Below are 27,541 nucleotides of genomic sequence, written 5' to 3'. Positions count from 1 at the left end.
AATTCAGTTGTGATTCTACCCTGTTCTAGGAAAGAACTTTTTTTTTTTGTTTTGTTTTTACATAGAGTGATATCGACAAAGTTAAAATTCTATTTTCATCATCAACATGGATATTGATATAGGATATATGGACTTAATAAAAATGGGCTTTAAGTAAGTACATATTTGGAAAATAAATGTATTTATAGAGATTTTATCCAAATGACGTCAGAATTCAATTGTAAAATAGAATAGATACAAAATTGCAAACACAAATTACATGTTTCGCGTTTCAAATGATTATGATGTTTCTCGTGGATAATCACTGTCAATTAAAATTGCAAGTGATTGTTTTGCATGCATCACTTTGTTGCATGGTTTGGACTTTGTTTTTGAAAATGTATTTAAGTACTAATTACTGGTCCATTTTTGAATAAATGTACAATTAAGAGATGCTGTGTTTTTCCATTTACAAACGATGATGATGTGATTCATTCCCTGTATTATTCTTTGGTGAAATGTTTTAGATATGATTCTAAAATACGAACTTACAACTAACATATGGAACAAAGTGTTTTTTTTTTCTGAGTAAGCTTCAATCCTTTTAACAGTATTTTACGAATATGTGTAAGGCAAATCTATATTGAAAACGAATTGACGAAGTGATTTTTTTTGAGTCAAAACTGGTCTATATCTAAAATGTAAGAAAAAAGGTTTAACAACGATTTTTTGTATGATTTAATGCTTCCACTCAACATCGTTCTGTTCTGTAAGTTAACTTGTAATAAATTGGTGACCGAATTAAAATAAATTAATTTTTCCCCACTATTTAAAAATATTGAACCCTGTAAATTTCTTTCGCTGAAGTTGTTCTAAAATGTTTGGAATACAAAAGTAATTTTTTGTAAGTCACATAAAATATTTTGAAAAAATACGTTCTCATGTGAAAAATTAGAATAGACTTTATTGATTCTTTAGGTATTTGCATGGCAAAAAAAGCATAGTGCGATATTCAACCCTACCAATATATTTGAATATTTGAATAATTTTTTAAATGCAGTTAAAAAAAAAATCAAAATATAAAAACAAAAAAGATTACGTATACGCCACAGTACATTGTAACAACGTGCAAATAATGTGAATTACAACTTGGACCTAGGTGCCAACCAGTGGCGTATTGAGGGGGGGGCTCAGGGGGCTCAAGCCCCCCCCAAAGCCTCCAAAATCATGTTACTATTTAGCTGATTTCATCATAATCTACTAGATTAACTGAAACTTCTTCGTAGATCGTAGAGATTTAGAGGCAGCTCAAATGATCGAGCCCCCTCCAAATTCTAAAATGGTTGTTTGTGTTTGTTTGAGTAAGTGCCTTAGTTGACGTTGAGGTTTGGGATTTTCAGGATTTTAGTCCAATTCAGAATTCTTCAAATAATTTGTTTGTTGTTTTGACGTCGAATTACATCACCGTTAAATTTTGCAAAACTTCTTATGCAATCACGTCGTATTTTATTGTCTTGAGTATATTACCTACTTTTTTTCAAAAATAATATTTTTCTCAAAGATATTGGAAATACAAATTTTTTATATCTCAATATCTTAGTGGTCAACATAACTAATGGTTTATTTAAGCAAATTCCAGTTTGTGCTTCTGATTTGTACTAAAAAAGGAACATATTAATTATTAAAAAATATATATTTCGGATCATTGAAAATTAGTTTTTGAGACTTTTACGTTATGCATTTCACTTTTTGAGCATTTACTTGCGTTGCCGATAGTGAAATTAGGTGTTCTACATTTTTTCGCTCATTTCGATTTTCTGATCGAATTCGATTAGCTTTGTATCTGCTCGTTAACTTGGTATCTTTTTCAATGAATCTCCAATTTTTGGACAAAATATTATCAAAACTTATATTTTTATTGTTTTGTAATGTTTATTTGTTGTTAATTTAATACGAATACATAAAACACATGATTCATGAAATATCATGCCTCTGTGTTTGCAACCCCATTCGCTTTACACTTTATCTAATTCATTTTTCTTTGAAAATTTGCATTAATATCGCCCATGTTCTGCATTTCACTTACATATTTCATATGTCTCGCAAAATGTGACTTCTTATTTTTTCTTTTAAATTCTGCTTCTATCCAATAAAGTTGCCAATAAAACTGCATCCATGTTCAAAGTAGCAGTAATTTAACTTTAGAAACATAATAAAAATGGAAGTTTTCGAAATCGATCGAAGATCAATTTCACGTGAAATTGAAAAGTGATGCCAGTTCACTTTCGGTCGAATTGCGGAAATATGGGCATTTATACCGAACAAAGTGATGAGTATAGCTCAAAAACTAGACGTGATAGGAATAAATCTGTAAACAGTTTTGAATTCAGCAAATGAAAAAGTTCGAACGAAAAAGTGTTTTTTTTTTTTTAAAGATTACTAAACACCTTGCTGTTTGTGTTAAATGTTTGGGATACAAGAACTTGGAAAAATAGCTACTTTGAATGTGAAAGGAGACAGTAGTACAAAGTTGTCGGGAGCAGTAAAATGCTACTATACGACTTTCAGTACCGCAGCACAGCGCTTTTCTCTCGAGCAAAGATGAATAAAAAAAGAGACAAATTAGTAGTACATTTACCCTATCAAAAATTTTTGAAAAATTTTTCAGCCCCCCCCCCCAAATTTTTTTCTGGATACGCCACTGGTGCCAACACACCACAACCCCAATCAATACTAAATAGCACTAGCACTCAATAATTGAACAACAACTTCATCTTCTTTGTTATCAGTGTTAATAAATAAACAAAAAAAAAAAAACAAAATCATTTCAAATCAAAATTTAACTAAAGCTAAAAAAATTAAAGTATTAGGGAACCGGGTCCAACAGCTCTGATTTTGATAATCACTTTCTCAAACTTATAACCTATAGGTATTGGTATAATATTGCCGATGTTGCCGTATTGTTGTTTTTTTTGAATAAAAATTATGATTTTTGTGAACAAAAATAAATTTGTTTTCAAAAATTTTGTTCAAATTTCATGAATTAAATGATATCAAGAGATTGTTTAGTTTAAATATAAAAAAAATTATAAGAGTCAATTTTCCGTCATTTAAGTGTAACAAGTAATGTTAGCTGCGTTCCTTTGGAAATATTTATCTACTTATTAGTACTTTAAACTACTTTGATCTACTTTGCTATACTGAAAAAGTAGTTCAAAGCAGCTTTAAGTACTAAAAAGTAGAAAAATATTTCCAAAGGAACGCAGCTGTTCTCACAAGATAAAACAAGTAGGTATTTTAATAGAACGACAACACCTACAATACTAAGCTATAAATTTGTTTAAATCCAGAAACGTATTCCTGCCTTTTACAAACAAATTAGAATTTTTAAACAAATCTTTAACTAACAAAATCTTCAAAAGTGTTCGTAATTATATGTAAATTTATTTTTAAAAAATTGTTTTCCGTATTGTTAGTTGAAATGAGAAGAGAAAAAGGTCCTATTAATAATTACAGTTTATAATAGAAATTCAATTTTTTTTTTCATTTTAGATTCAAAAAATTTAAATAACCGACGTTTGAAAAAAAGTCATCAAACTCGAAACTGTATGTTACAGTTTAGGCGGAGGAAAAAATAGGGAATAAGTTTTTATGTTCTATTTAAATATTAAGTTTCGTTTCAGCAAATGAGTCTCAATGGTATTTATGCTGATATATCAAATAATTAAAAATAAATTATGACAATATTGCTTTATTAGGCATAGTGTCTGTCTATAGGTTCTAGCTTTTTGAATACCTCTCTTTCAAACAAATATGTATGAAATTTTAATACCTATTCAAACCTCAGTCATATTAGTATGGAATTTTCATATCCTGTTTTCGAAGTCCTTGTAAACATTTCGAAAATGTATAAATACGTGTATCCGACTGTACTTACTTGGATTTAATACAATGAACACTCCTCAAAAAAAGATGATGTCATATTGCAATGGCATAGATTTAGTTCTATGTGGCGCCAAAAATTTATAGTGGCGTATGGCGTAACCTTTATGAAAAGCTTTCGACTGGATTAATTTACTGTTTACTTTATTTGTGTTGCTATAGGTAGGTACTGTCTGTTTCATATATAAAGCAGATGATTGTAAGAGATAATCATAAAGGTATTCGCAGATCGTATACAATTTTACGCTTGGCTGCGTCGAAAAAGGTATATGATTTTATAATAAACCTTAACCCTTCTGTATATGATGTGTGTCGTCAGAGATGCATATATTACGCTAACGTAAGTTAAGCTTTGTGCAAATCAAATAATTGCAATGAATGCAATTGTTTCCATCGTTGAAGAAAATATGACAAAACAAGTTAGAAATTATGTAGATAATCAGTGTTATTAAAATTAATGTTTTACGTACCATATTGTTGGTCACCAATTTAATAGTGAAAAACTAGTCTTGAAAGTATGCAATAGAAGACAGACTGTAACTTTGCATTGAACTCGGTTGCATATTTTTCGGCAAACTACATAATCAATAATTTATGATGGTCACATAAATAGAAATGAATTGTTCAAGGGATGAAATCTACCCCTCACAGTATTGGTAGAATTCTTGATGGAGATGTATGAAAACTTGTGAAAAATGAAAATTGCTTGGTTGCAAATAACTCAGAAAAGAAACCTCTAAGAAATTTTTGGTTTTCACTTATGAATAGAGCTTTTAGATACCTTTTAGATGAACTTGGAAAAAATAAAAAAAATATTCGAAATAAAAAAAAAATAGATTTGTATTTTTTACCTGAATGCAAAGGCCATTTGATTTTGAACCAAAATCTTTAATTCAAAAATTATATCATTTGGGCTCTTGAGAAAACAGGCCATTAATAACCTAGGAAATATGTTTTTATTAATTATTACTTTATTAGAATTCTAATATAGTGAAGTGAATACAAAATCTACATATGTACTTCAAATGGCAACCTGTCAAAATGAATGCTTATTTTAAAATTTTTCCTGTTTTATACCATTTTTTAAGTTTTTTACATTTTGTACGTTTTTTTACAGAAAAATGTAAAAATTGTTTTTTACACGAAATCGCTCATCAGTGGTCAAAATGTTCCGTTGGAAATATCTCAGGAACCAGTCCTCCAAGAAACTTCTGGTTTTCTGTAATGAATAGTCCTTGAAAAGACCTTTCTTTTCATGTTTTTATCCTGAGGCCTAAGCACATTTCAACGCACGCCTCTGTCTGAATTTTTTTTCCATTCTTTTTAAGATGTAAAGAGGCATATGATTTTTAAGACCTTGAACATACAACTTTACAATATTTTCCACTATACTTTTTCAATTTTATTTCCAGGATGGCAGTCCACAAAATACAACAACGTCGCTTAGTCACAAACGAAACAAATCTCGTCGGCACAACCGATGGAAAAGTCAAAGGTGTCAAAAGAATATCAACTTACAACGATTCATATCACAGTTTTGAAAATATACCATTTGCAAAGCCACCAATTGGTGACTTAAGGTTCAAAGCTCCACAGCCATGTGAGCCATGGGAAGGTGTACGAGATTGTACATCCGGTGGCAATAAACCACTTCAAGAACATATAATATTTGGAAAAGTCGATGGATCCGAAGATTGCTTACATTTAAATGTGTATGTAAAGAAGGTAAATCTTATAGAGATATTCATTTAGTTCTCAAAGCTAAAAAAATTTCTTGCAGCTTCTTTCTGAAAAACCTTTGCCAGTAATGGTTTGTGTTTATGGTGGTGCTTTTCAAGTTGGAGAAGCTTCAAGGGATATTTATAGTCCAGATTATTTTATGAGAGAAGATGTCATACTCGTAGTAGTTTCATATCGTTTAGGACCCTTAGGTTTTATAAGCTTCAACGACCCTAGCTTAGATATCCCCGGTAATGCTGGCTTAAAAGATATTGTTATGGCTCTGCGATGGGTGAAAAAAAATATTCAGTACTTCAATGGTGACTCAAATAATATAACAGTCTTCGGTGAGAGTGCAGGTGGAGCATCAACACACTACATGATGATTACAAATCAAACAAAAGGGCTATTTAACAAAGCCATTGTACAATCAGGCAGTACTCTTGCATCATGGGCAGTAACACCTTACAGTAGTTATCCTTTTAGGCTTGCAAAAGCAGCAGGATATAAGGGAGAAGAAAATGAAAAACAAATTTGTGAGTTTCTAATGAAATGTAATGGGAAAAAAATTATATCTGCCCAAAAGAACCTACTCACTGACGAAGAACGTCGTGATCGCTTAATATTTGTTTTTGGGCCAGTTATTGAGCCATATGTGACAAGTCATTGCGTTGTACCAAAACATCCTCGAGAAATGTTAAAAACAGCTTGGAGTAATAGCATTCCACTGATAATTGGTGGATGTTCATTTGAGGGGCTTTTCAATTATTCAGGTAAAATAGAATTTAAGATGCCAATGCCTAAAATCTAGTACAATTTTAATTTATTTTTTCTTTAGAAACGATAAAAGCTCCAGAAAAAGTCAATGCCTTGGGAGACTGCCAACATCTTGTACCACCAGAACTTTCTCAAGATAGAACAACTGATCTTTGCAAGGAGCTTGGTTTAAAGCTTAAAAAAGCTTATTTTGGAGACAATCAACCTTCAATGGAACATCTTTTCTCATATTTAGATGTAATACTCACTCACACTTATCAAGAAAGAAGCACATTTTGATTTTGAAAAAATTCATTTCTACTTTCAGCTCATGTCGTATAGACTTTTCTGGCATCCAATTCATCGCACGGTCTTGTCACGTTTGACTTACGCTACTGCACCAACTTACTTATATCGTTTCGATTTTGATTCGGCCTTCTTCAATCACTTTAGGCTATTGAAATGTGGAAAAAACATTCGAGGTGTTTGTCACGCAGATGATTTATCATATCTCTTCTACAATACAATTTCTGTCAAACTTCAAAAAGATAGTCCTGAGCAAAAGACCATCGATCGAATGATTGGAATTTGGACACATTATGCTGCAACAGGAGATCCAAATACGGATCGCATACAACCAGCTGTATGGAAACCAGCTGAACTTAATGAATCTCCAAGAAAGTGTCTTAATATAAGTCATGATGCTAAAATTATTGATTTGCCTGAAGCAGACAAGTTGAAAATTTGGGACAGTTTGTACAGCAAAGATTTGTACTAGTTAGATTTTTAAGAACATTTTGAGTTATAAAAATGATATAATAGATAGGTGTTTGTTGTAAAGGCCACAAATAATTAGCCATTTGGTTCTTCAATAACCTCTGAGCTATACAAGTTTGCCTCAAATCGATGTATTACAGTGTTCTGCGTAAAGTAGAAATGTTTTTCTATATATCTGTGCTGGTTTGATGGGGATGAAAATGTCAAACAAAAAGTTGAATCAAAACCGCACAGTAAGATATCTGTACCTGTGTTGTGATTTCTTGGGTAATATTTACCTAAAAAGCTTTCGTATTGTAAATTGGAAGTAGCTTAAAAAAATTGGAAAAAGTTATGAAATTATGGATGCCAATGTGTTAACAACTTTAAGAAAATGTTAAATTTTTATAAACGCACTAAAAAACAAATAAGTTTTGTCTACCCTTTTATGAGTGTTTTGGTTAAAAAAAAAAACTTTATGTGGTTTTTGTTTTGATAAAATAACTTATGGTTATTAGTTGTTGCATTTTGTATTTGTATTTATTTATTATTTAATAAAAATGTACAGCTTCCAGATTTATCGAAATCAACTCTTTATATAAAGATTAAAGATTACATACATATGTACATAGTTAAGGAATTCTGACATTACGATACGATGTGGAAAAAACATACCTACAGTCAGTCACGGAAGTAAGTAACCACCTTACAGCTCGCGATATTATTTCCAAGAAATAAATGACTATTACTATACTGAACTTTATGCTTGCAACCAAGATGCCAACTCTGCAGTCGACTACCTTTTCCTCTGTGCTGATAACACACATTCAATGAAGAAATTTCTTAAAAAAACTAAGTCATTTTACATCAATGTGAAAATCTGCTAAGAACACAAATATTTGCCAGTTAATTTTTTTTTGTTACACAGATAAATGGAATTCCTCTTGAACCCTGTGAAATTTAAAATGAGCTTCAAATCATTAAAAAATAAAATGCAGGACTGGGGTCGCACGTACTTGCTCTTGCAGTTCAAAGCACTTTTATGTTAGTCTACTTGTAGATTTTAAAAGCTGGATCTAAATTTAAAAAAAATTGATATTGGGGAAGAGTCGACATTAAGGGCAAAATTTTGTCAAATGAAAAAATCATTTGGTTATTTTAACTAGTCTGCGCCATAAGTTTGATGTTAATTAGCCATGTTTTATTTTGAACTGAATATGTATCTACTAAGGTTAGTAAGATTTTACACGGCAAGCCACAGAAAACGACGGCTAAGCACAATCAAAACACAATCGACTCCCTCTATGTCAAATTTTCACGGGGCACACAGGCTATTAAACTAAAGCACGTGGTCTCAGCAAGACGTACAATAAACTTAGTTATGAGTTAAACTTATTACTGATACTTACCAAGTTTTGTTTCTTATGACAAAATTGTGAAAAAAAAACAATAAATAAGCATTCTTTTTTCCTGGACCATTCGAAGAACTTCAAGCTAGTATGCTATGCTAGTATGGAAGTTACATGATGAAGATAGTACTTTCGCCTTACAATATGCAAGGCTAAAATGATTCTATTCTAAACTTTGAAATGGATTGCTCAATTTGAAATGAAGTCGAATACTAGATACATTAACTGTATCAACAACGTAAAAAGTCTAAAAAAATGATAATCTGCGAGATGGTCAAGAAAATTTAGGTAATTCATGAAAATTTCATTCTCAATTCCTGAATAAAAGTCGTTTAAAATCACATTATTAGTTTTTACACGTTTTTCCATAGGTAACCTAAAAACGTACCATAATTTTGAGCTTTAAAAAGTGAATTCAAACAATGTTTCATTTGGATAGATTGTACTTTTGAAAAAAAAGAAGCCAAAAAGAATATTTTTGATAGCTTTGAAGCTGACTAAGTATGAAATTCTACGTCGATACTAAATCCTTAAAATACACATATGATTTGACCAAATATCCTATACTTATGTAAGTATTTTGTCGAATATAACTTATTATTTCATTTAGAAGCCGGGAAAAGTAATTTAATACTTTTTGTGTTTTTTTTTTTCTATGGAAACTATGTATGTATTTGAAATTTTGGAGTGGTAGTTATTCTTTAATATTGGATACGCCCTATCACCGTGAAAAAAAAATCGGGTAAACGGTGTCCACTGCAGAATTATCAAAAAACCATTTGAAGTAAAAACAAAATATAAAATAAAATATGAAAGCGATTTTTACCCGCACGAGTAAGTGATTAATCGTTCAAGCAAATGCACTCGAGGGGTGGTTTCGTTTAACAGCTTTAAACCGCAAACTTCATAATAATCAGCTCTTATTATTATTGACTAAGAGCAAACAAAAAACTCTATTTATTAATGTTCTGTTCCCGGTGATAAAAGACAAAACTGACTTTAAAATCGTAAATTCAGCTGTGAAGTAATTATTTCACTTCTAATCAAAGCAAAATCGTCGAGAAAACTGGTATTTCTGGGGGCGAAAAATAGAGGGGCTTTACGTACATAAATTGAATAAATTCCCAATCATTGTAACTAGTATAGATACGAGTATATTTAGTTACACCATTTTATTGAATGCATCCTATTCCATTTGACTAAAATCTGATGGAACACTAAAAATAATAATGAAGTAACTATCCTTCGAATACAACATACCTTACTGAAATGTGGCAGTTATGTACCCACGGTTCAATGAATTTGTTTCAAATTACAAATTAAATTTATTTCGTTGTTTTGAGAGTGCTCGTTTAGTAATAAGTAATCCGTAATAATCACTAATGAAATCTTATATTCCCAAAAGTATGCAACTGTTTAGTTTTGTACCAAGATTAATTTCTGCTCTTAACTCTGATTGGGAAACTAGAATGATTAAATTTTGTCATCATGAAATTGATGAAATATGGATGATGGCACGAAAAAACACTAAAGTAGAAGGTGAGTCAATTTCAACTTCTCTAGCTCTGGATTAACTACAGAAGTTTAACAGTGACACAATTAACATATTATGGAAAGCACAAAGTGTTCTTTTATCAGTGCTGAATTTGTTGCTATTGAAAAAGTGGTGGCGGAAATGGGTTTGGCTGTTAATTAGATGAATAGCATAGCACATTCCGCTATAATTTTGAAGTAGTCAGAGGGGATGCACTACTACCTCGCACAATGACATCAATGCAGAGAAAGAACGAACAATTATTCTTGCTTCTATAGCTAAGAAGGTCTTAAAGCAATATGGTTCACTCTCAATGAACAAAGGAAGCCTTGTGCAAGACCTTATTAAGCCTAGTCCTATGGTATTGGAAATTGATGAGCAATTACATGTGCGGAGACACCCTTTTAGGTTACCTTGCGAGAAAGATTTTTCGGGTACAGGTTCCTGTCCATTTGAGAGAAAAATGTTGTGAGTTAGCACCAACAATTCCTGAAAACTGATTTTACACAAAATTTGATAACAGATGACTATTCTCAGCTACTACAACTAGCATTACTTTCCAAAATGTAATGGCAACTTTACCCATTTCCAGCTAGTGTTGTGTTTTCGCAACGTCATGTTTGAAGACTTCTGGAACATAACTGAATTTAAATTGAAATGAACTAAAAAGTGATTTCAAAAGATGGTTTAATTGTCTAATCGACCTGTTTTTGGACTTTCTTGTGAAAAATTTTGTTCGTGCATTTTTAGAACTTTCAAAATTCGAGCTCTGGTAAAATTTGAAGCAGGATTTTTGAACTCATTTTGTCATTTTCTTTTCAACAATTTTTCAATACCCAGTATATTTATACTTAGTTCATTTTTTCATAAAAATGTTCAAATAATACTGATTTATAATTTATGTAAGAAAATTTTTTTTACTTACGACTTCAATATTTCGGAAAACCAGAAGCTTTTCCAAAAAATTTTTTCACATTTCTTCTAATTAGACCAAAAACAGATAGTGTGTAAAATTTCATGTTTCTAAGTCTACTGGAACTGGTAGCCGCCGGAAATGATTTAATGTACATTGTTTGAGAGTAGAGAAAAAGAAGTGAAGGCACGACAAGCTAAACTGGCTTTAAAACGACACGTCGATCTGGTGAGAAAGTCAAAAATTGTATGTGCGGGTGCGCTGCTAGACGCAATTAGATAGGGACCGAGCTGGCTGGGGACACTTGTTGGTATAGACTGAAAGCCATTCTGGACTGTGAGTATAAATTTAAGTAGGTAAGTAAGAAAATTAATTGTATCTTCCAAAGGAAAAACATAAAATATTAACTCACTTAGCCCCTATTTATTCACACTATTTAAAGACGCCATTTCAAAAGGGGACATTCAAAAATGTATATGCGACTTAACTTGACTTTGCCGGGAAACCAGCAAACCATCGAATCCCATAGTCGGATCACTAGTGTGAAGCAACAAATACTTGAGAAGTTCTGATCCCTTTAACATTGAGATCTCAACAGCGCCGAGAAAAGGAAGAAGAAACCTAATCTATAAAAACCTTGTATGAGGATAAAAAAACGTTTTATTTTTCAATTTCAATTCAATTAAATCATTGCAAAAAATTCTACCTTCGCAAATTTTCAACCCATTAATAATAATAATTATATTCTTATGCTTGGACTTTATATGCTCAGGAATTTCTAAATTTCAGTTTTTTTTCTTTTTTCTCAAGTTTGTCTACGATTTTAAGTTCCAAATTCCAAGATGTTTAAAAAAAAATGTTTGAGAAATAATTTTAAACGATTTCAAACCCAATACAGAAATTTCAATACAAGTTTCCATTCCATTTGGGAGCCAAACGACATTAATATTTTTATTTAACTCCTACTAAATATTCGAATTTCTTTTTAGATTGATATGCAATGACTGGAAATGGTAAAAATGCATTTGATGCACATTTTTTTTTTAAATGTTGAAAACAGCTCAATGGTTAATCTTTCGTTGAGTTAATAGTAAAAATGCAACTTCAGAAATGTTATAAAAATGCATTTAATGCACTTTTTTTTCAAAAATTTCCAAAACAGCTCAACGGTAAATCTTTCGTTGAGCTAGGAGCAAAAATTCAATGGCGTTGCATCAGAAATGGTAAAAATGCATTAGATGCACTTTTTTTCAAAAATTTCCAAAACAGCTCAACGGTAAATCTTTCGTTGAGCTAGGAGCAAAAGTAAAATACAAACCTAAAATAAAATGCACGACTGGGTCGCACGTACTTGCTCTTGTAGTTCACAGTATCTTTATCTTAAATATCTATTGGAAACTTAAGATTTTGTTTAGTGTCGAGAATAAAAATCAAAAAAAAAAAATAGAAAGTTTAAAAATTAAATTAAAAATTTTTTTTCAAAAATGTTTTTAAAAATATTTTTTTTTTTTATATTTTATACTTCAAAATGATGTCTGTAAATTTTTAATAAAATTGACTTATGCTGCGATGAAATTTATGAACTTAAAAAATATGTCAATTTTTGAAAAACGGCAACGCCATATTTCCGATCTCCGCATTTTTTGAGAAAAACTAAAAACGCAGTTTTGTTAGAATCAATAAGTCTATTACGTATACCAAATTTGATCAAAATCGTTGGAGCCGTTTTCGAGAAAGTTGCAATGACTCGAAAACGTTATATGGGAGATATGCGTTAAAACGGAGATATTAAAAAAATAAAAAAAAGGGTCTAGGGAATAGCGTAAAAAGCATCTGTACCAAGTTTCAAGCAAATCCATCCATCCGTTTAGGCCCTAGCTCGATGTACAGATGGACGCACAGACGGACGGCATGACGAAAACCACTTTTTTGATATTCTCCATCATCGTAATGTTGGCTTGATTAAAACCTCAATTTTTTTTTCTACACGAAACCAATACTTGCCTTATAGAGCAAGTAAAAAAAGGAAGAATAGAAAAAAAAAAACTAATTGATATAATACTGTGTGATACACTAGCATCTTATAACAGGATACATATCAGTACAAGGGAATTTATTTATTTGTATGCATTCCAAATCGATGAAGCTCCAAGCTGCTTAGAAATGCTGACCAAAACGACCCTTAGGTCACTGTTAACAAAGAACAATGTTTACTTTATATGAAAATTCAGTTTTATTATATTTTAAATAAGAACCAGAACTGCTTAATCATTGTTACACTTATCATTAGAGTTTATATGCACATTTGATTATATTATAGAGGTACTCAAATTTATTAGTGTCCAGTTTTACAAATCAACTGAAATTGTACTTAAAAAATATCAAGATAAACCTGTTATAATGTGCAACACAAAACATTTTAATTGCACATACAATTTTGTTAAAACTGGATTGATTAATTAGACAACATATAGCAGTAATCAGAGAAGAATTGACCTTATACAGATTTAAAACACAACCTACGGGAAAACTCAACCAACTAAGCAACCCAACGAAATGGTGTTTTTTTTTCTTCTTCGAATACAATTAGGTACCTAGTATTGATTAAAACGCGTCCATTCGATCGCCCTATACTGATTGGACTTGAACTAGTCAGCTATACTAAACAATACAGGGTACATACCATGATGAGTATTTTCTAACCAATACCAATAAAAAGTGGCGCGAATACACTTCATTATGTGGGGCATTTACCCTACAATGTTTTAGAACTCAAATCAGCTACACTGACTGCTACAAGCTGTGAGCTGCTCTGCTGCTGCTGCCCACAACCCACCACAACCCAATGGTCGTCATCATCACCGATATCAGTTCAGTAGAGTAGCTACCCTTGTGCGAGACAGCAGGCAAGCGCGAAACAATAATATATTCCTCGTGTTCGTGTATTATCCTTGTTCATTTGAATTTAAATTGGGATAGGTATATAACCTACCTATTGCCTCCCCAATTTACTCGCAGGACTATCTGCCAGAACTAGATACTCTATTGAACACTTTTCAGCAATATACCAAAAACGTTTTTCGAAAACCTTGCAGCAATACACATTAGAGTGCGTCGTGATTATGGCCGCATTCAACATTTCATTTGCGGATCAGTTAAAATTAGCTTTCAGGTGAGCAGGCTATTGAACATTTGTGTGTTACAAAAAGTACAGAGTTAACTTTAATGAGCAGCAATATTCTATTTATGTACAAGTGTATTAGAATAGGAATTGTGTTCTTGAGTTAATTACTCTCTTCGTCAAGGATAAATAGAATCAAAGCAACCCTCTTCTCGTGTTTTATTATTGTGTTGTAGTGGTGTCGGTCGGTGTGTAGGCGTAATTTATTTCTCGCTTCAATCAACAAAACGACAAAGACAGTCATTTAGATGTTTGGAATATCTCTATTAATATAAATTCTAAATTGGATAACTACTAACCTTCTCGAGTGAAAAAAATAAGACATTTTAAAAATGTTTTCATAAAGTTTGTTGTTAAAAAATCGTTGACTTGTGAACTTGAGTTTGAACTAAAATTTCTTTGTTAAGACATTTGTTTATGTGTATTTGTAAGTAGCCATAACCATAGTTTGATTCGTGTCCTTATTGATATTAGATTTGGATAATAATTTCCTATACCTTTGCATATTTTACTAAAAAAAAAAGTGCTGGTTTAATGTAAATTGCTTTCAAGCTATATGTATGTGAACCTTTACATTTATTGTTATGATGTTATCGATTTTCGATAACTCAATATTATTAAAGTAATTTATTTCGAAATGGAAACAAATTTAACTTTAGTGTTTGATGAAGCTGAAAAAAAAAATGATGGTATCTAAAGTGGTATTTCGTGTTAATCAAGCAAAACTAGACTTCTTTTTTGAGCTCAGAAGGGTAGGTACTTTTAGTATAGATACCTTAGCTCATGTCGAAATTCTTGCATTTCAAATTAATTGTTACAGAATGATCATTAACTATATTCAATTCAATCAGTCAATGGCAGCGTTGATAACATACACATCTTACATTACAAATCGATGAATAATATTTTCAAATTAAAACTATATCTAACAGTTAAAATTGATTAAACGATTAACGATATCTTTATTAATTGAAACGTAAGTTAAACTATAAGCAAGCAAATTTTGAAGCATATATCTTGCGCCTTGGGTGATATCTTTCACACGCAAATTTAAAGAGTCTAACTTTCAGTCTTTACAAATACATGCACTGAATTTTTGTCCATCAGATATGATTGCAACATTGATTTTAAAATGTACATTAGGATGGCCCAAAAATTGCCAAATAATTATGTGTTAAAAAAATAATGGTAGATTAAAAAAAAATTGTTAAAATATTTTGATGGTCAATGGCATCAAGAATAAAAGAAGACCATAAGCATATCAAGTTAAAAGGTGTTTTTTCTATTAAACTGAATTTATATCGGATTTTAAGGGTGCTGATATTATCTGAGAACTTAAAAAAAAACTAAAATAAACTCAACTTTTGGACACCTAGTGCCGTTATACTTTTCGTATAGATTTGAGCCCAAAAAACTTGAAAATTTTATCTAAAAAAATATTTATGGATAGGTTTTCGAGATATGATTTTTCAAAGTTTTTGTCGTTTTTTTTCCAGCATACTTAGTATTCGGGCTATATCTTGAGTAATAAACAACTAATCTGAACAAAATAAAATGCACGACTGGGTCGCACGTACTTGCTCTTGTAGTTCAAAGCATCTTTATCTTAAATATCTATTGAAAATTTAAGATTTTGTGAAGAAAAAAAAAATAAAAACAAAAAAAAAAATCGAAAGTTAAAAAAATTCAATTTTTTAAAAAATTTTTGAAAAAATTTTTTTTTTAATTTTTTTTTACATTTTACACTTCAATACCTATGATGTCTGTAAATTTTGAAAAAATTGACTTATGCTTTGATGAAATATATGGATTTAAAAAACATGTCAATTTTTGAAAAACGGCAACGCCATATTTCCGCTCTTGGCATTTTTTGAGAAAAACTAAAAACGCAGTTTTGTTGGAATCAATAAGAGTACTGCGCACACCAAATTTAAACGAAATCGTTAGAGCCGTTTTCGAGAAATTTGAAATACCTCGAAAACGTTATATGGGAGATATGCGTTAAATTGGAGATATTAAAAAAATAAAAAAAACGGACCTAGGGAATTACGTAAAAATCATCTGTACCAAGTTTCAAGCAAATCCATCCACCCGTTTAGGCCCTAGCTCGATGTACAGATGGACGCACAGACGCACAGACGCACAGACGCACAGACGCACAGACGCACAGACCGACGGACGGCATGACGAAAACCACTTTTTTGATCTTCTCCATCATCGTAATGTTGGTTTTGATTAAAACCTCAATTTTTTTTTTCTACACGAAACCAATACTTGCCCTATAGAGCAAGTAAAAATATGAGATTGGGGGGTGTCTCCCTCTCCCCCGAAAACATCACTTTGGGAAATAACGGACACCCTAGCGTACAGGTACACTGTACAGTTTGAAAACAGAAAGGTACTTGAATCCATTTGGCTATTGTAAGACTTGGTACTTAGATTGTATTTTCATAAAAATATTGATTTTTGAGATTTTGACACTTTGACTCTTTAGAGTTTAGATTTACCCTTCAACAACTGTTGAGATTGATAAGGCAAATTGATAGACATGTATGTATATGTTTTTTGCATTCACTATTATCGTTATGTCATGTTTTATTATTGCATCAAGTTTGATAACTTTTTTGTTTTAAATGTATAAGTTGTAACAAATAAATAAAATTAACCTATCATACAATTTTAGGAATGTAGGTAGTTACCGATAACCTTACATTTCTAAAATTCTTCAGTTTTTCAGTCAATATCAGATCATAGGAACTCCAATATAGATATTTATAAATATAATTGATTCATTACATGCCACATGCAATTTTTATAATAAATTCATCTAATCACGATTATTTTCAACGTGACCACAAACTGAGGTTCATATTTTTATGAATGGTTATATTCACAGTTACAAGCTAATAAAACCAGATTTTACTAATTATATGCCTCTTTAAAAATAATTACTAAGTAGGTACCTATTCTTGTCACCCTGTTGTTAATACATTATCTGAAAGAAATATTGTTTTGCTTGTAAAATCAGCAATCGAATGTAAAATGTAGAAGTCAACTGACTGCAATCAATTAGAAACGATAGGTGGGATTAAAGTTCAAGTTGATTGAAGATCTTTAGTAATGTATAGAGAAAAATAGCTAAGTTTGTTTTAATATGAAAGGAATGTTGATTAAAAATGTTAAATAAAAAAAAAATGTTTATAAATCATATTATACTATTGCTGTGTGTTTATTTTCCTGATAATATTATTACAATTTCTTCGTACCGATATTAATAAAACAAACTACTATCAATCGAATTTTATTGCCATAGAAAGGCATTAGCTTATGAAAAAAATAAAATAATTAACACAAATAAAATATACAGGGTGTATTGGCATAAAATGCATCAACATAAAAAAAATTATAAAAATAATATACTTAGGTAATAGATAACACAAGTCTACAAGGTTTTTGGTGATGAGACTGTGATATACTTTTCTATAGGTTTTGATATGCTGAACTCGAATCTGAAGTCAGAAATATCCTATCAGCTCCCGTTTTTGAAATATTACATTTAGAAAATGCAAAAAACGTTTTTGACTACTTTTGAGGCTATGCTTTTATGTGAAGACATTTTTTTTTTAATATAAATTATAACGGTTTCTGTAAGAACTGTTTTCCTTCTTTTAAGATCTTTTTGATATCTTTTTGGAGTTCTTATAAAAACCGTTATGATTTTTATTTAAACAAATTTCTTTAAAATAAGGCATAACATCAAAAGTGGTTTAAAAACTTTTTTTCGATTTTCTAACGGTAATGTTTCAAAAACAGGAGCTGATAGGATATTTTTGACTTCGATTCGAGTTTGGCATATCAAAAACCTATAGAAAACTATATTTTAGTGTCCGCACCAAAATTTTGTAGACCATTGTAATACATATGTAAAAGAAATTTTCAAAACATTTAAGATCCATTTGCTGAAACGAAACTTAAATATTTAAGTAGAACATAGAATCTTATTCCCGACTTTTTCCTCTGCATAAAACTGTCACATAAGGTTTAATGCAGAACTTAAATCCATAAACCATTTTTAGAGCAAGTACGTTCAACCAGAGTCGTGCACTTTATTACAATCAAATCAATAATATCAAGATATTCACTATCAGAAGTTGATTTCATTAGCTCCAAATTAGAGACGACGAAGACTACATGACACTTTAATCGATCTTTTGTGGATATAGATTATCAACTAGACAAAAAACGTCGATAATATTTTTCGAATAAAATAGATTAGGTGCTAAGAGACAAGATTTTTTGCAAAAACACACACAAGTAAAAGTAAATTTTTATCAAATACTGTACAAAAAAAAATCAAACTGTTTAGACATTTTTCAAAACAGTTTTTTGTTTTCTTAAATAATCTAGTACAGTCAAATAAGGCGAAAAAATGGATAAACCTCGGAATAAATTCTAATAGAATTATTTCTTGCTTAAAGTCCTACTCATTTTGCCATTCTATAACTTTTCATGTCCGAAAGTCGCGATTTTCAAGGTTTAACCACGAGATGAATACGTATTTATAAAATGAGCGGATTTAAAAAAAAAAGTGAAAAACCCTAGGTAATCTGATTCAGTGGAAGTTAAACATTTTTCCTATTTAATATTAATTTTAATAAGGCTCAAAAAACTTTCCTATAATTACTTTATTCTAAAAGAGAAATACATTTCACGCTGTTACTGCTTGCTTTCACTTCTATCGTCATTTTCTTATTAATTATTAACACCAGTTTTAATTGAAATCCTTCAGTTTTTATGTGTATAATCATTTATCAAAGTGCTAAGAGCTCCATAACATACGTACTATATTAATTATTTATATTTGTATATGCAAACTATCACATGCAATTTTGATATTAACAAAAATACCTTTGGACAATAAATATAAAAATTTCATTTTTATTTATATGAAATTGCAATACAATGATTGAAATAAAAGTAGTTTGGGTATTACTTTTATTACAAAATAATAACATTTTAATACTTAACGCGGCTTATCCGAAAAAAAGTTATATATGAATTTGTTAACATGGTCATAAAGTATTCAATATACCTACATCCTACATAGCAAAGTAAAGTTTTTTACCAGCTTTGTACTACTTACCGGACACCTTGTATAATCGAATTATGGATTAGTAAATGCCGAATGTCAAGGAAGTGCTTGTAGCAATTCTGATTCTATTTGCATTATTTTCGGTCAGAAATGACTTAACCAATTTCGATGAAATATATTTTGGACTGAAAAAAAATTATGGAATTGTTTTTCGAAAAATCAATTTTCCGGAAAAGGTTGATGAAAATGTTTAAAATAGGTACTATGATTGTTCTAAAAAAAAATTAAAAAAAAATTTGATATTTTTTTCTAGAAATCGATTTCTAAAAGAGAAATTAAGATTAAATCAATTTAAGAACTACCTACAGGTACTTAAAAAAAATGAAAAGGGTAAGTCGGGCGAATATGCCAGCTTGGGTAATATGCCACATTTCAATATTTTACACTTTAAAGCTCATTAATGCTTAGTTCACTCAGGAAACACGGACGCTCAAGTCATTTGTTTATTTATTTTTGAAAATATTCGGAAAAATATAAATCCAATTGTCTTTTTATTAAAACTTAGTTCGCTTAAAAACGTTATTTTTGTTTTTTTTTATTTTTCAATTAAATATATGGGGTTTAAACCCCCCCCCCCCCCGAAATTTGTATTCAGAAAATCAAAAGATATATAATAAACAAATACAAGTCTAATATGTGTAGCACTAAATGGATTGTTTTCGTATTTTAGTGATTTGATTTAATATCTGAAAATCTCCCTTAAAGTCTCTAACAATTTTGTATCGTTAAAGAAGCTGTCGATGAAGTTTTTATAAAGGAAAACAAAAATTTGTTGGTTAATGGACCGTTTGGAAAGGGATCTTTCAAAAAAGAAGTTTTTTCCTCTTTCACCATTTCCTTAAGCACCATGTTAACACCTTAAAATGCTCTTTAAGAACCTTTCAATACCACAAGTATTTATGCAAGGTTTTTGTTGGCGAGACTTAACTATACTTTTTCAAAGGGTTTCGGTGTGCCGAACTCGAATCCAAAGACAGACTTATTCGATCACGTCTCGTTTTTGAAATATTATCGTTAAATCTATTTAAATCTTTGTGACATCTTTTCTGCTGTCCGAGATATCTTCAGTTGCTTGTTTTTAGTTGTGTTCACTGACGCTGTGCTGGACTGTTCTAGGCAGAAAAGTACAGCTTTTTGCTGTTCATTGAGATTTTTTCTGTGCTGAACTTTTCTAGTTTGCTGTTCATTGACAAATCTAGACAAATTCATATAATTTACAATTCGTTTTTTTTTTTTTTTTTATTTTGACAACTGATGTTTGAATGACTGTTTTAACTTGTTCTGACGTTTCTCACGAAACTGTGCTGTCCTATCCTGTTCTGATTTAGAAAAATCCTCGGTGAACACAACTATTAAGTCTGTTAAATGAATCTGATCCGCACAGAAAAGTACAGAAAAGATCCAAAAAGTACAAGTTTTTGTGTTTCATGAAAAAAAGCACACCCCAACTTGTTCTATATTCTGTCATTTTATGTTCCATGAAGTTTTTCAGCACAGAAAAGTTCAAGTTTTTCTGTTCCTATTGTTGGGGTAGAGCAAGTGAGTTAAAAGTGTCAATTGTCAGCTGTTTGTTTGATTGTGATACAAATAAGAGAAAATAAGATTTTTAAAAGCGAATTTCTTAACGATTTTAAAAAATAACAAAAAAAAAAAAGATAACGGGAATGTTAAAAGTGCTAGTAAATCATTTATTTTAGTAAAAAATCATTTCAAGAAATTATTTTGAATTACAAATTTTGCAACTGATATAAACAACATGTCAATCTTGCTAAATACGAAGTTGAACTTTTCTGTTCTTTCTTGTTCTGACAGTATTTACAAACTTGTGCTGCTCTGTTTTGTTCTGTCCTAGATTTTTTTCATTAAACAGACCTATTGCTACCCACTTTTGTTCTATGTTTAGCTTAAATCCTGTATATAAGCAAAAATAAATGTATCCATTTATTCAGAGTGCAGTACAACATGTACATTTTGTTATTTTTTTGTTTCAAATTATAAGATAACACAATTTCAGTTTATTGTTAAATTTCAAAGTGAAGTATAATTAGCTCATGTTAAATAACTTGGATTATTAAAAATTTTTGTTTTTAAGTATTGTCAATTTCATTTCAGTGCGAGAAAAAGTCCATTTTTTAATGTTATATAAAATTGTACGAAATAATTTTTTGTATAAAGCCTAACAATGGTTAAAATTTGTTTCTTCAACGCTCGCAATTTATATCAACCAACTTATCACTCTTTGAAGCAATTTTAACTAGAGATGCCGCGGAATATTCTGCCATTTTTAAATTCGTTTATGGCAAGCAGAGCTATTTAAAACTTTTAACTACGAATTCCTCTCCTAAAAAATACTTAAAAAGGATATATATTGGAAAGTTTTTCGCTTCGACACAGTTCTAATGTACATTTGCTTTAGTGGGATTAAGAATCGACTGCAGTTAGGTACATGGTACATATTAGGTATAGTTGATACAAAGTATTGTCATTCGTAAAAAAAATTTTATTTGGTCTGAGCTATTTTTTCTCATTACGTTATCACGTATAAAATTACCGTCCCTAAACCGACTTTAAAGACAGCCATATTTTTTTCCAAAAATCTAAGTTTGAACATACATTTTTTAAAAACATCTCCTTAAAACAACTTTATTTAATAACAAAATTTAAGAAAAAAGTTATCGCATTTCCAAAACGGTTTGGCACTCATTTTAAGTGTAACGGTTGATTTTTCATAATCTTTTTTTCAATTGGACCTCTAGACTAATACTTCCCATACAATTTTCTTGTATCAACCCAACTTACAGCTCTAGCTCATATTCCTCGTAAATCACCCTGTAATTCTTCCTATTCTCGCTTCCTTAAGGCATAAAAGGAAGTTAATTAAACCGCTACTTTTTTTGATTCATAATAGCTAACACTTATGAACCTGTTCATACTGAACTCACTTTTTGGTTGTACCTAATATCACCGCCAAAAATGGTCTGTAAATTCTTATATTAAAATTTATTATTAATATTTTATTGCTGGTCCTGATAAGATACTCATTTTCATATGATAAGTATGTCACCTGTTAATAATATCAAAACGTAAGCTCTTTCGAATAATTTGAAGCAGACAAACAAAACAAAATAAATTGATTTTTTTTTTTTCTCTCAAGGTTGTCTCAGAAATTTTAATCAAACCTTTTTTATTTATTATTTCTTCAACAGATATGCTAAATTTAAATGTCGGCAGACGAGACAGAGAACAAATGAAAAAGTGGAATGTTCTACGACTTATGGTAGAGTTCGTGGAGTGAAATGGCTTTCTATTTACGGTGGAGATTATATTAGTTTTGAAGGAATTCCGTATGCTAAGCCACCACTCGGCGAACTTCGTTTTCGTGCTCCCCAAGAACCAGAGCCATGGGCAGGTGTAAAGAAATGCACTAAAGTACGCGAAAAACCAACACAAATGAATATAGTAATAGGAATGGTACAAGGCAGTGAAGATTGTCTCTATTTAAATGTTTTCACAAAAGATGTAAGCCAGATCCGTGAAAACACTCAACTCAAAACTAAATTTTGAACTTCTTTAGCTTAATCCTTCAAAACCATTGCCAGTTCTTGTGTGGATTTATGGCGGTGCTTTTCAAATGGGCGAGGCTTCACGAGATGTATACAGCCCAGACTATATTATGCAAGAAAATGTAATGCTTGTTACAATCACATACCGTTTAGGACCGATGGGTTGGCACTAATTAAAGGTAATAAGTCCACAATATCTTTAAACTCTGTGAATTGTTCTAGGTTTTATGTCATTTTCGGATCCAGAGGTGGGTGTTCCAGGCAATGCAGCCTTGAAGGATCAAGTTATGGCTCTAAAATGGGTAAAAAATAATTGCAAGTTTTTTGGAGGCGATCCGGATAACATAACTGTTTTTGGTGAAAGTGCTGGAGGATGTTCGACCCATTACATGATGCTTACCGAACAGACAAAAGGACTTTTCCATAAGGGAATTGTTATGTCTGGTAGTGCGGTTGCACCTTGGGGTAATATTCCACAAAGAAACTGGAGTTATAGGCTTGCTAAATCTGCGGGATACACTGGAGAAAACAATGACAAAGAAGTTTGTGCGTTTCTGACCAAACTCAAACCAAATGAAATGTACAAACAATCTGAGAAATTACTTACAAAAGAAGAAAGACATGAAAGAATTCCATATTGTTTTGGACCAATTGTGGAACCGTATGTGAGTAATGAGTGTGTTATTCCTAAGAATCCGGTTGAAATGATGCGTGAGGCATGGAGCAATACGATTCCTATGATTATTGGAGGCAATTCTTTTGAAGGGTTACTAATGTTTTCGGGTAAGATTGATTTTTTTTTGTTTTTAACTATGTACGTATTTAAAAAAGATTTTAAATAATTAGAAGCGCGAAGATTTCCTGATATGGTTGAAGAATTAGGAAATTGTGAAAAAGTTGTACCTTACGATGTCTCTCTAACAGAAGAAGAAAGAACGAATTTCGGTCTAAAGATAAAGGAGGCGCATTTCGGAGATGCTGAACCTAATTTAAAGAATCTTCTTCAATACAGCGATGTAAGTTTTGTAATGAATCATGATTATTATATCTTAGAATTTATTATATCAAAAAATTTATGAATAATACTCCTCGTTTCTCTGTACAATCAATATCAAATTGGGCGAACAAAGAAGTAACTTAAAACAAACCTCTGTATAAACGTTCGACAATTTTTTTTTACATGTTGATTATTCGTTTCTGAGCTGAGTTGATGACTACGTGAAGTTGGTACCCCAAATGGTATTTTTTTTTTTTTTTACCTGCCCGGTTCGATTGCCCAAGCTTAGCCCAACTTTTTTTTTGGAAGCCCACCCTTAGTTACAAATTTTTTTAATATATTATTTGGAAAAAGTTAATCCACTGGTGACTAAGAATTCTTAGTTGATTAAAAGTAGTCCATATAACTTTCCTTTTAAGAAGCTTAAGTCGGGTTTTTTTTTATTTCACCTTAAAAACCACAAAATACAAATATTTTTTCAAGTGTAAAAATCATTCATTTTTTTGTTTTGCCATATGAGCACCTATAAAAGATACATGCTTAGTATAATCTATCCAAAAAGAAGATTTGTGTAAGAAGATTTCTTTTTCAGTAAGCAAATAGTAGGTACTTTTTAAACCTTTCTCAACTAACCATTGTTTTTCCAACAAATTACATCATTTTTTCTTTGTTACCCCATCCTCAGTTCAAAATTTATGACAAAAAACTTTTTTCAAATTACCAACCTCTTAAAAATCAAAAGTTGTTTTTTTTTTTTGTGTAAAAATTTTCCTTTGTAAACTTTTTCTCAATTAACCATAACCAGGTTTTCTTAAATCATTTTTTTTTTTTGTAAATATGTACCAACAATTTGAAGTACCGTAAAACGGACTTTCTTTAATCCCTTCAAATAGTTTTTTTGTTTTTAATAACCGTCAAAACTGATTAAAATTTTAATTTAATATTTTATTTTAAAATACACAAAGCATAAGAGTGTACATTCATGATGTGATTAGAATTTTATTCAGGACTTATAGTGATTTTTAATTTAAAGAAAGCAATGATAAGTTTTTAAACTGGTTATCTATACTTATACATACGCCAATCAAATTTGTTCCATGAGTATTGATGATACAAATTTTAAGTTTGCCAATTATGTTTTTCGTATAAATTGGTCCAACCATTCTGAAGCTTACAGCACTAATCCATGGGCGGTCTACAGGCCTAGCCAGTACAGGTAGAAAAAAGTAGTTTTGGTTTTTTTTTTTGTTAATTTCTTGAAAATGACAAGATATTTTTGGATCCAGTTTTCTGTTTTTGTTTAAAAACAAATAAAATCATCAAATTTTAAAAACTAAATTAGTACTCAAAAACATAAAATTTTGAAAAAAATTAGTTTGAAATTTTTTTTCTCAAAATTTTGATTTTGAAAATTAATTTTTCAAAAACTGTGCAATAAAAGACTAGGTTTTTGGCTTTACAAAAAGGTATAACACTTTATTGTAGATACCTATAACCGTTGAATTTTAATAATTTTTTTTCAAAATTAAGTCAATTTTTTTTAAATTACCCCTCCCCGCTAAACAAGGGTGAATAGACCCCCCCCCCCTCCCATACGATTTATTTTTTTCATGTCTCTACCCAACCTACACGCTTTAGCTTTTTGGTACATCACCCTGTATAATAATGACTTATTTTTATTTATAAAGATTGAACTATACATGAATTTACAAAGTGAAAAAAATACAAAAATGTTTTCAAATAATTTTAATTTTCAATTGTTATGTCTTAAAACCTCACTCTCGAATATCCCTTCAATGGAACACTAGATAAGGTTTTTAAACCAACCAATAGTTACGAGTATTTTACTGATATTTTTTGTTTAATTGTTTGCAGGGTTGTTAAATTAAAATAAATAATTGCAAAAAAAAAAAAAAAATTGCACTAAAAAAAATATTCGAAAAATTGCAAAATTGTATAAGAAATTTGACGACAAATATTTAATATTTAATGCACAAATTGAAATAAAATTCAATGCAGAACATTTTTTATTTGCAATAATAATTTCATTTTAAATGCAATTTTTGTATTTGCAAAAAATATTTTTTTTTATCATTTTAATGGATAGTTTGTTAGTTTAATCACCAAAAAGCAATCAAATAAGGCCTTGGAAACAATTTTTTTATAAGCTAATATTTTGAGTTCTATTAGTCGAATGCTCCGATGTCTGGAAAATCACAGAATGTCAGTTTTTTTTAATACAGTGGTATATTGTTTGGCCAAAAACACCCTTTCACTCAAGATAATTTTGTACACTTTATAGATTCTTAACTCTTATACCAACCAAAACATTTACTTCAAGTTTTAAAAATTAATAAAATTTAAGTCAGCTGTTATGATACCTTCCTCACACACAACTTAACCCATCAAAAAAACACCCTTTCACCAAAAATAATTTTAAGAACTTTATGAATCCTTCGTCCCTACTTTATCTAAAACCTTCATCCAAAATTTTATCAGTGTAGCATGTTTTTCACATGGGTTTCGGTTATATTTTACTTGTTGAAGTAAAAAAACAAGCAATCTTGTTTTTAATCGGCAATAACTTTTCTTAGAGCAATCGTATTGCTCGTATATTTTTATGTCATTAGATTCAACATCAAAAAAATACCTCGAAAACATGTGTCATATGATGATATTCGACAAAAAAATTTTTTCAGTAGGTATATTTTTGACCTTCACCCCCTAGCTCTTGTCCGCGAAAAAACACCCTTCCACCCAACTTTTTTTTATAGACTTTTTATGTAACTACTTGGTTCTTATCCCAAAAGCAAACTTTTTGCCAAGTTTCATGAGTGTAAATTTTTTTTTTTTTATTTCTTGATTTTATGTACTATTTTACCTGTACTATTTCTTCTTGACTCAAATTTGACATTTCTCTTTTGATTTAAAATTTATTGCGGTTGAATGTTGAAAAATGAAACAGTGGAAAAAGAAACGTCAAAAAAGAATCTCAGAATTTCGACCCATGCCTCGCCTCTCCGGTCGGATAATTTTTTGTTATCTCTTTATGTTTGAAAAGAGGCGCGCCTCTTGAGGATTCGTGTAATAGCTGACTTACTTACATTTTTCAACGCATTTTTTTTATTTACGAATTTTATTTTTTCTCTATTTCAGATTTTCTCATATAAATATTTTTGGCATGGAATTCACAGAACAATGCTTTCTCGCATGAAATACGCCAGTGCACCGACTTACGTCTATCGATTTGATTTCGATTCGAAAAATTTCAATCATGTTCGAATTTTCATGTGCGGTAGAAAAATGCGGGGAACTTGTCATGGTGATGATTTGTCGTATCTTTTTTATAATGGCATTGCAAAAAAATTAAACCATGAAAGTCGAGAATATAAGATGATTCGAACAATGGTATCGCTTTTGACAAAATTCGCTGCCACAGGAGATCCCAATATTTCTTCGGACAAAAGTGATATAAAATGGACACCAATACACAAAAATCAAGAAATTTTTCAATGTCTAAATATATCTGATGACTTGGAGATGATTGATTTACCTGAAAGTAAAAAACTTGAATTATGGGATAGTATGTACCCAAAGGAATTGTTATACTGAACTACTTATACAAATGCAAATATAATTA

General features: G+C 30.5%; 1 protein-coding gene across 1 annotated transcript; it reads left to right on the top strand.

Annotated features, from left to right (window-relative positions):
- LOC129915101 (uncharacterized) lies at nucleotides 1–27,541 on the top strand. The gene is made up of 11 exons (XM_055994563.1): nucleotides 1–153; nucleotides 5,334–5,646; nucleotides 5,702–6,413; nucleotides 6,479–6,654; nucleotides 6,725–7,173; nucleotides 13,998–14,180; nucleotides 22,548–22,860; nucleotides 22,916–23,066; nucleotides 23,127–23,687; nucleotides 23,751–23,920; nucleotides 27,058–27,541. Exons 1-11 carry the CDS (start codon nucleotides 107–109, stop codon nucleotides 27,511–27,513), a joined length of 3,531 nt encoding a protein of 1,176 aa, XP_055850538.1. The 5' UTR covers nucleotides 1–106; the 3' UTR covers nucleotides 27,514–27,541.

Source organism: Episyrphus balteatus, chromosome 3, assembly GCF_945859705.1.
Source record: "Episyrphus balteatus chromosome 3, idEpiBalt1.1, whole genome shotgun sequence".
Taxonomy (NCBI): Eukaryota; Metazoa; Arthropoda; class Insecta; order Diptera; family Syrphidae; genus Episyrphus; species Episyrphus balteatus.
This window is presented reverse-complemented; position numbering and strand designations above follow the sequence as displayed.

What these genes read in the sequence shown, in the direction of transcription:
- LOC129915101 (XM_055994563.1), top strand. Translation starts at nt 107, where the DNA reads ATGGATATTGATATAGGATATATGGACTTAATAAAAATGGGCTTTAA. An exon ending in TAAATGTGTATGTAAAGAAG is followed by an intron (nt 5,647 to 5,701) that starts GTAAATCTTATA and finishes AATTTCTTGCAG; the next exon opens with CTTCTTTCTGAAAAACCTTT. An exon ending in TACAGCAAAGATTTGTACTA is followed by an intron (nt 7,174 to 13,997) that starts GTTAGATTTTTA and finishes AGGTATATAACC; the next exon opens with TACCTATTGCCTCCCCAATT.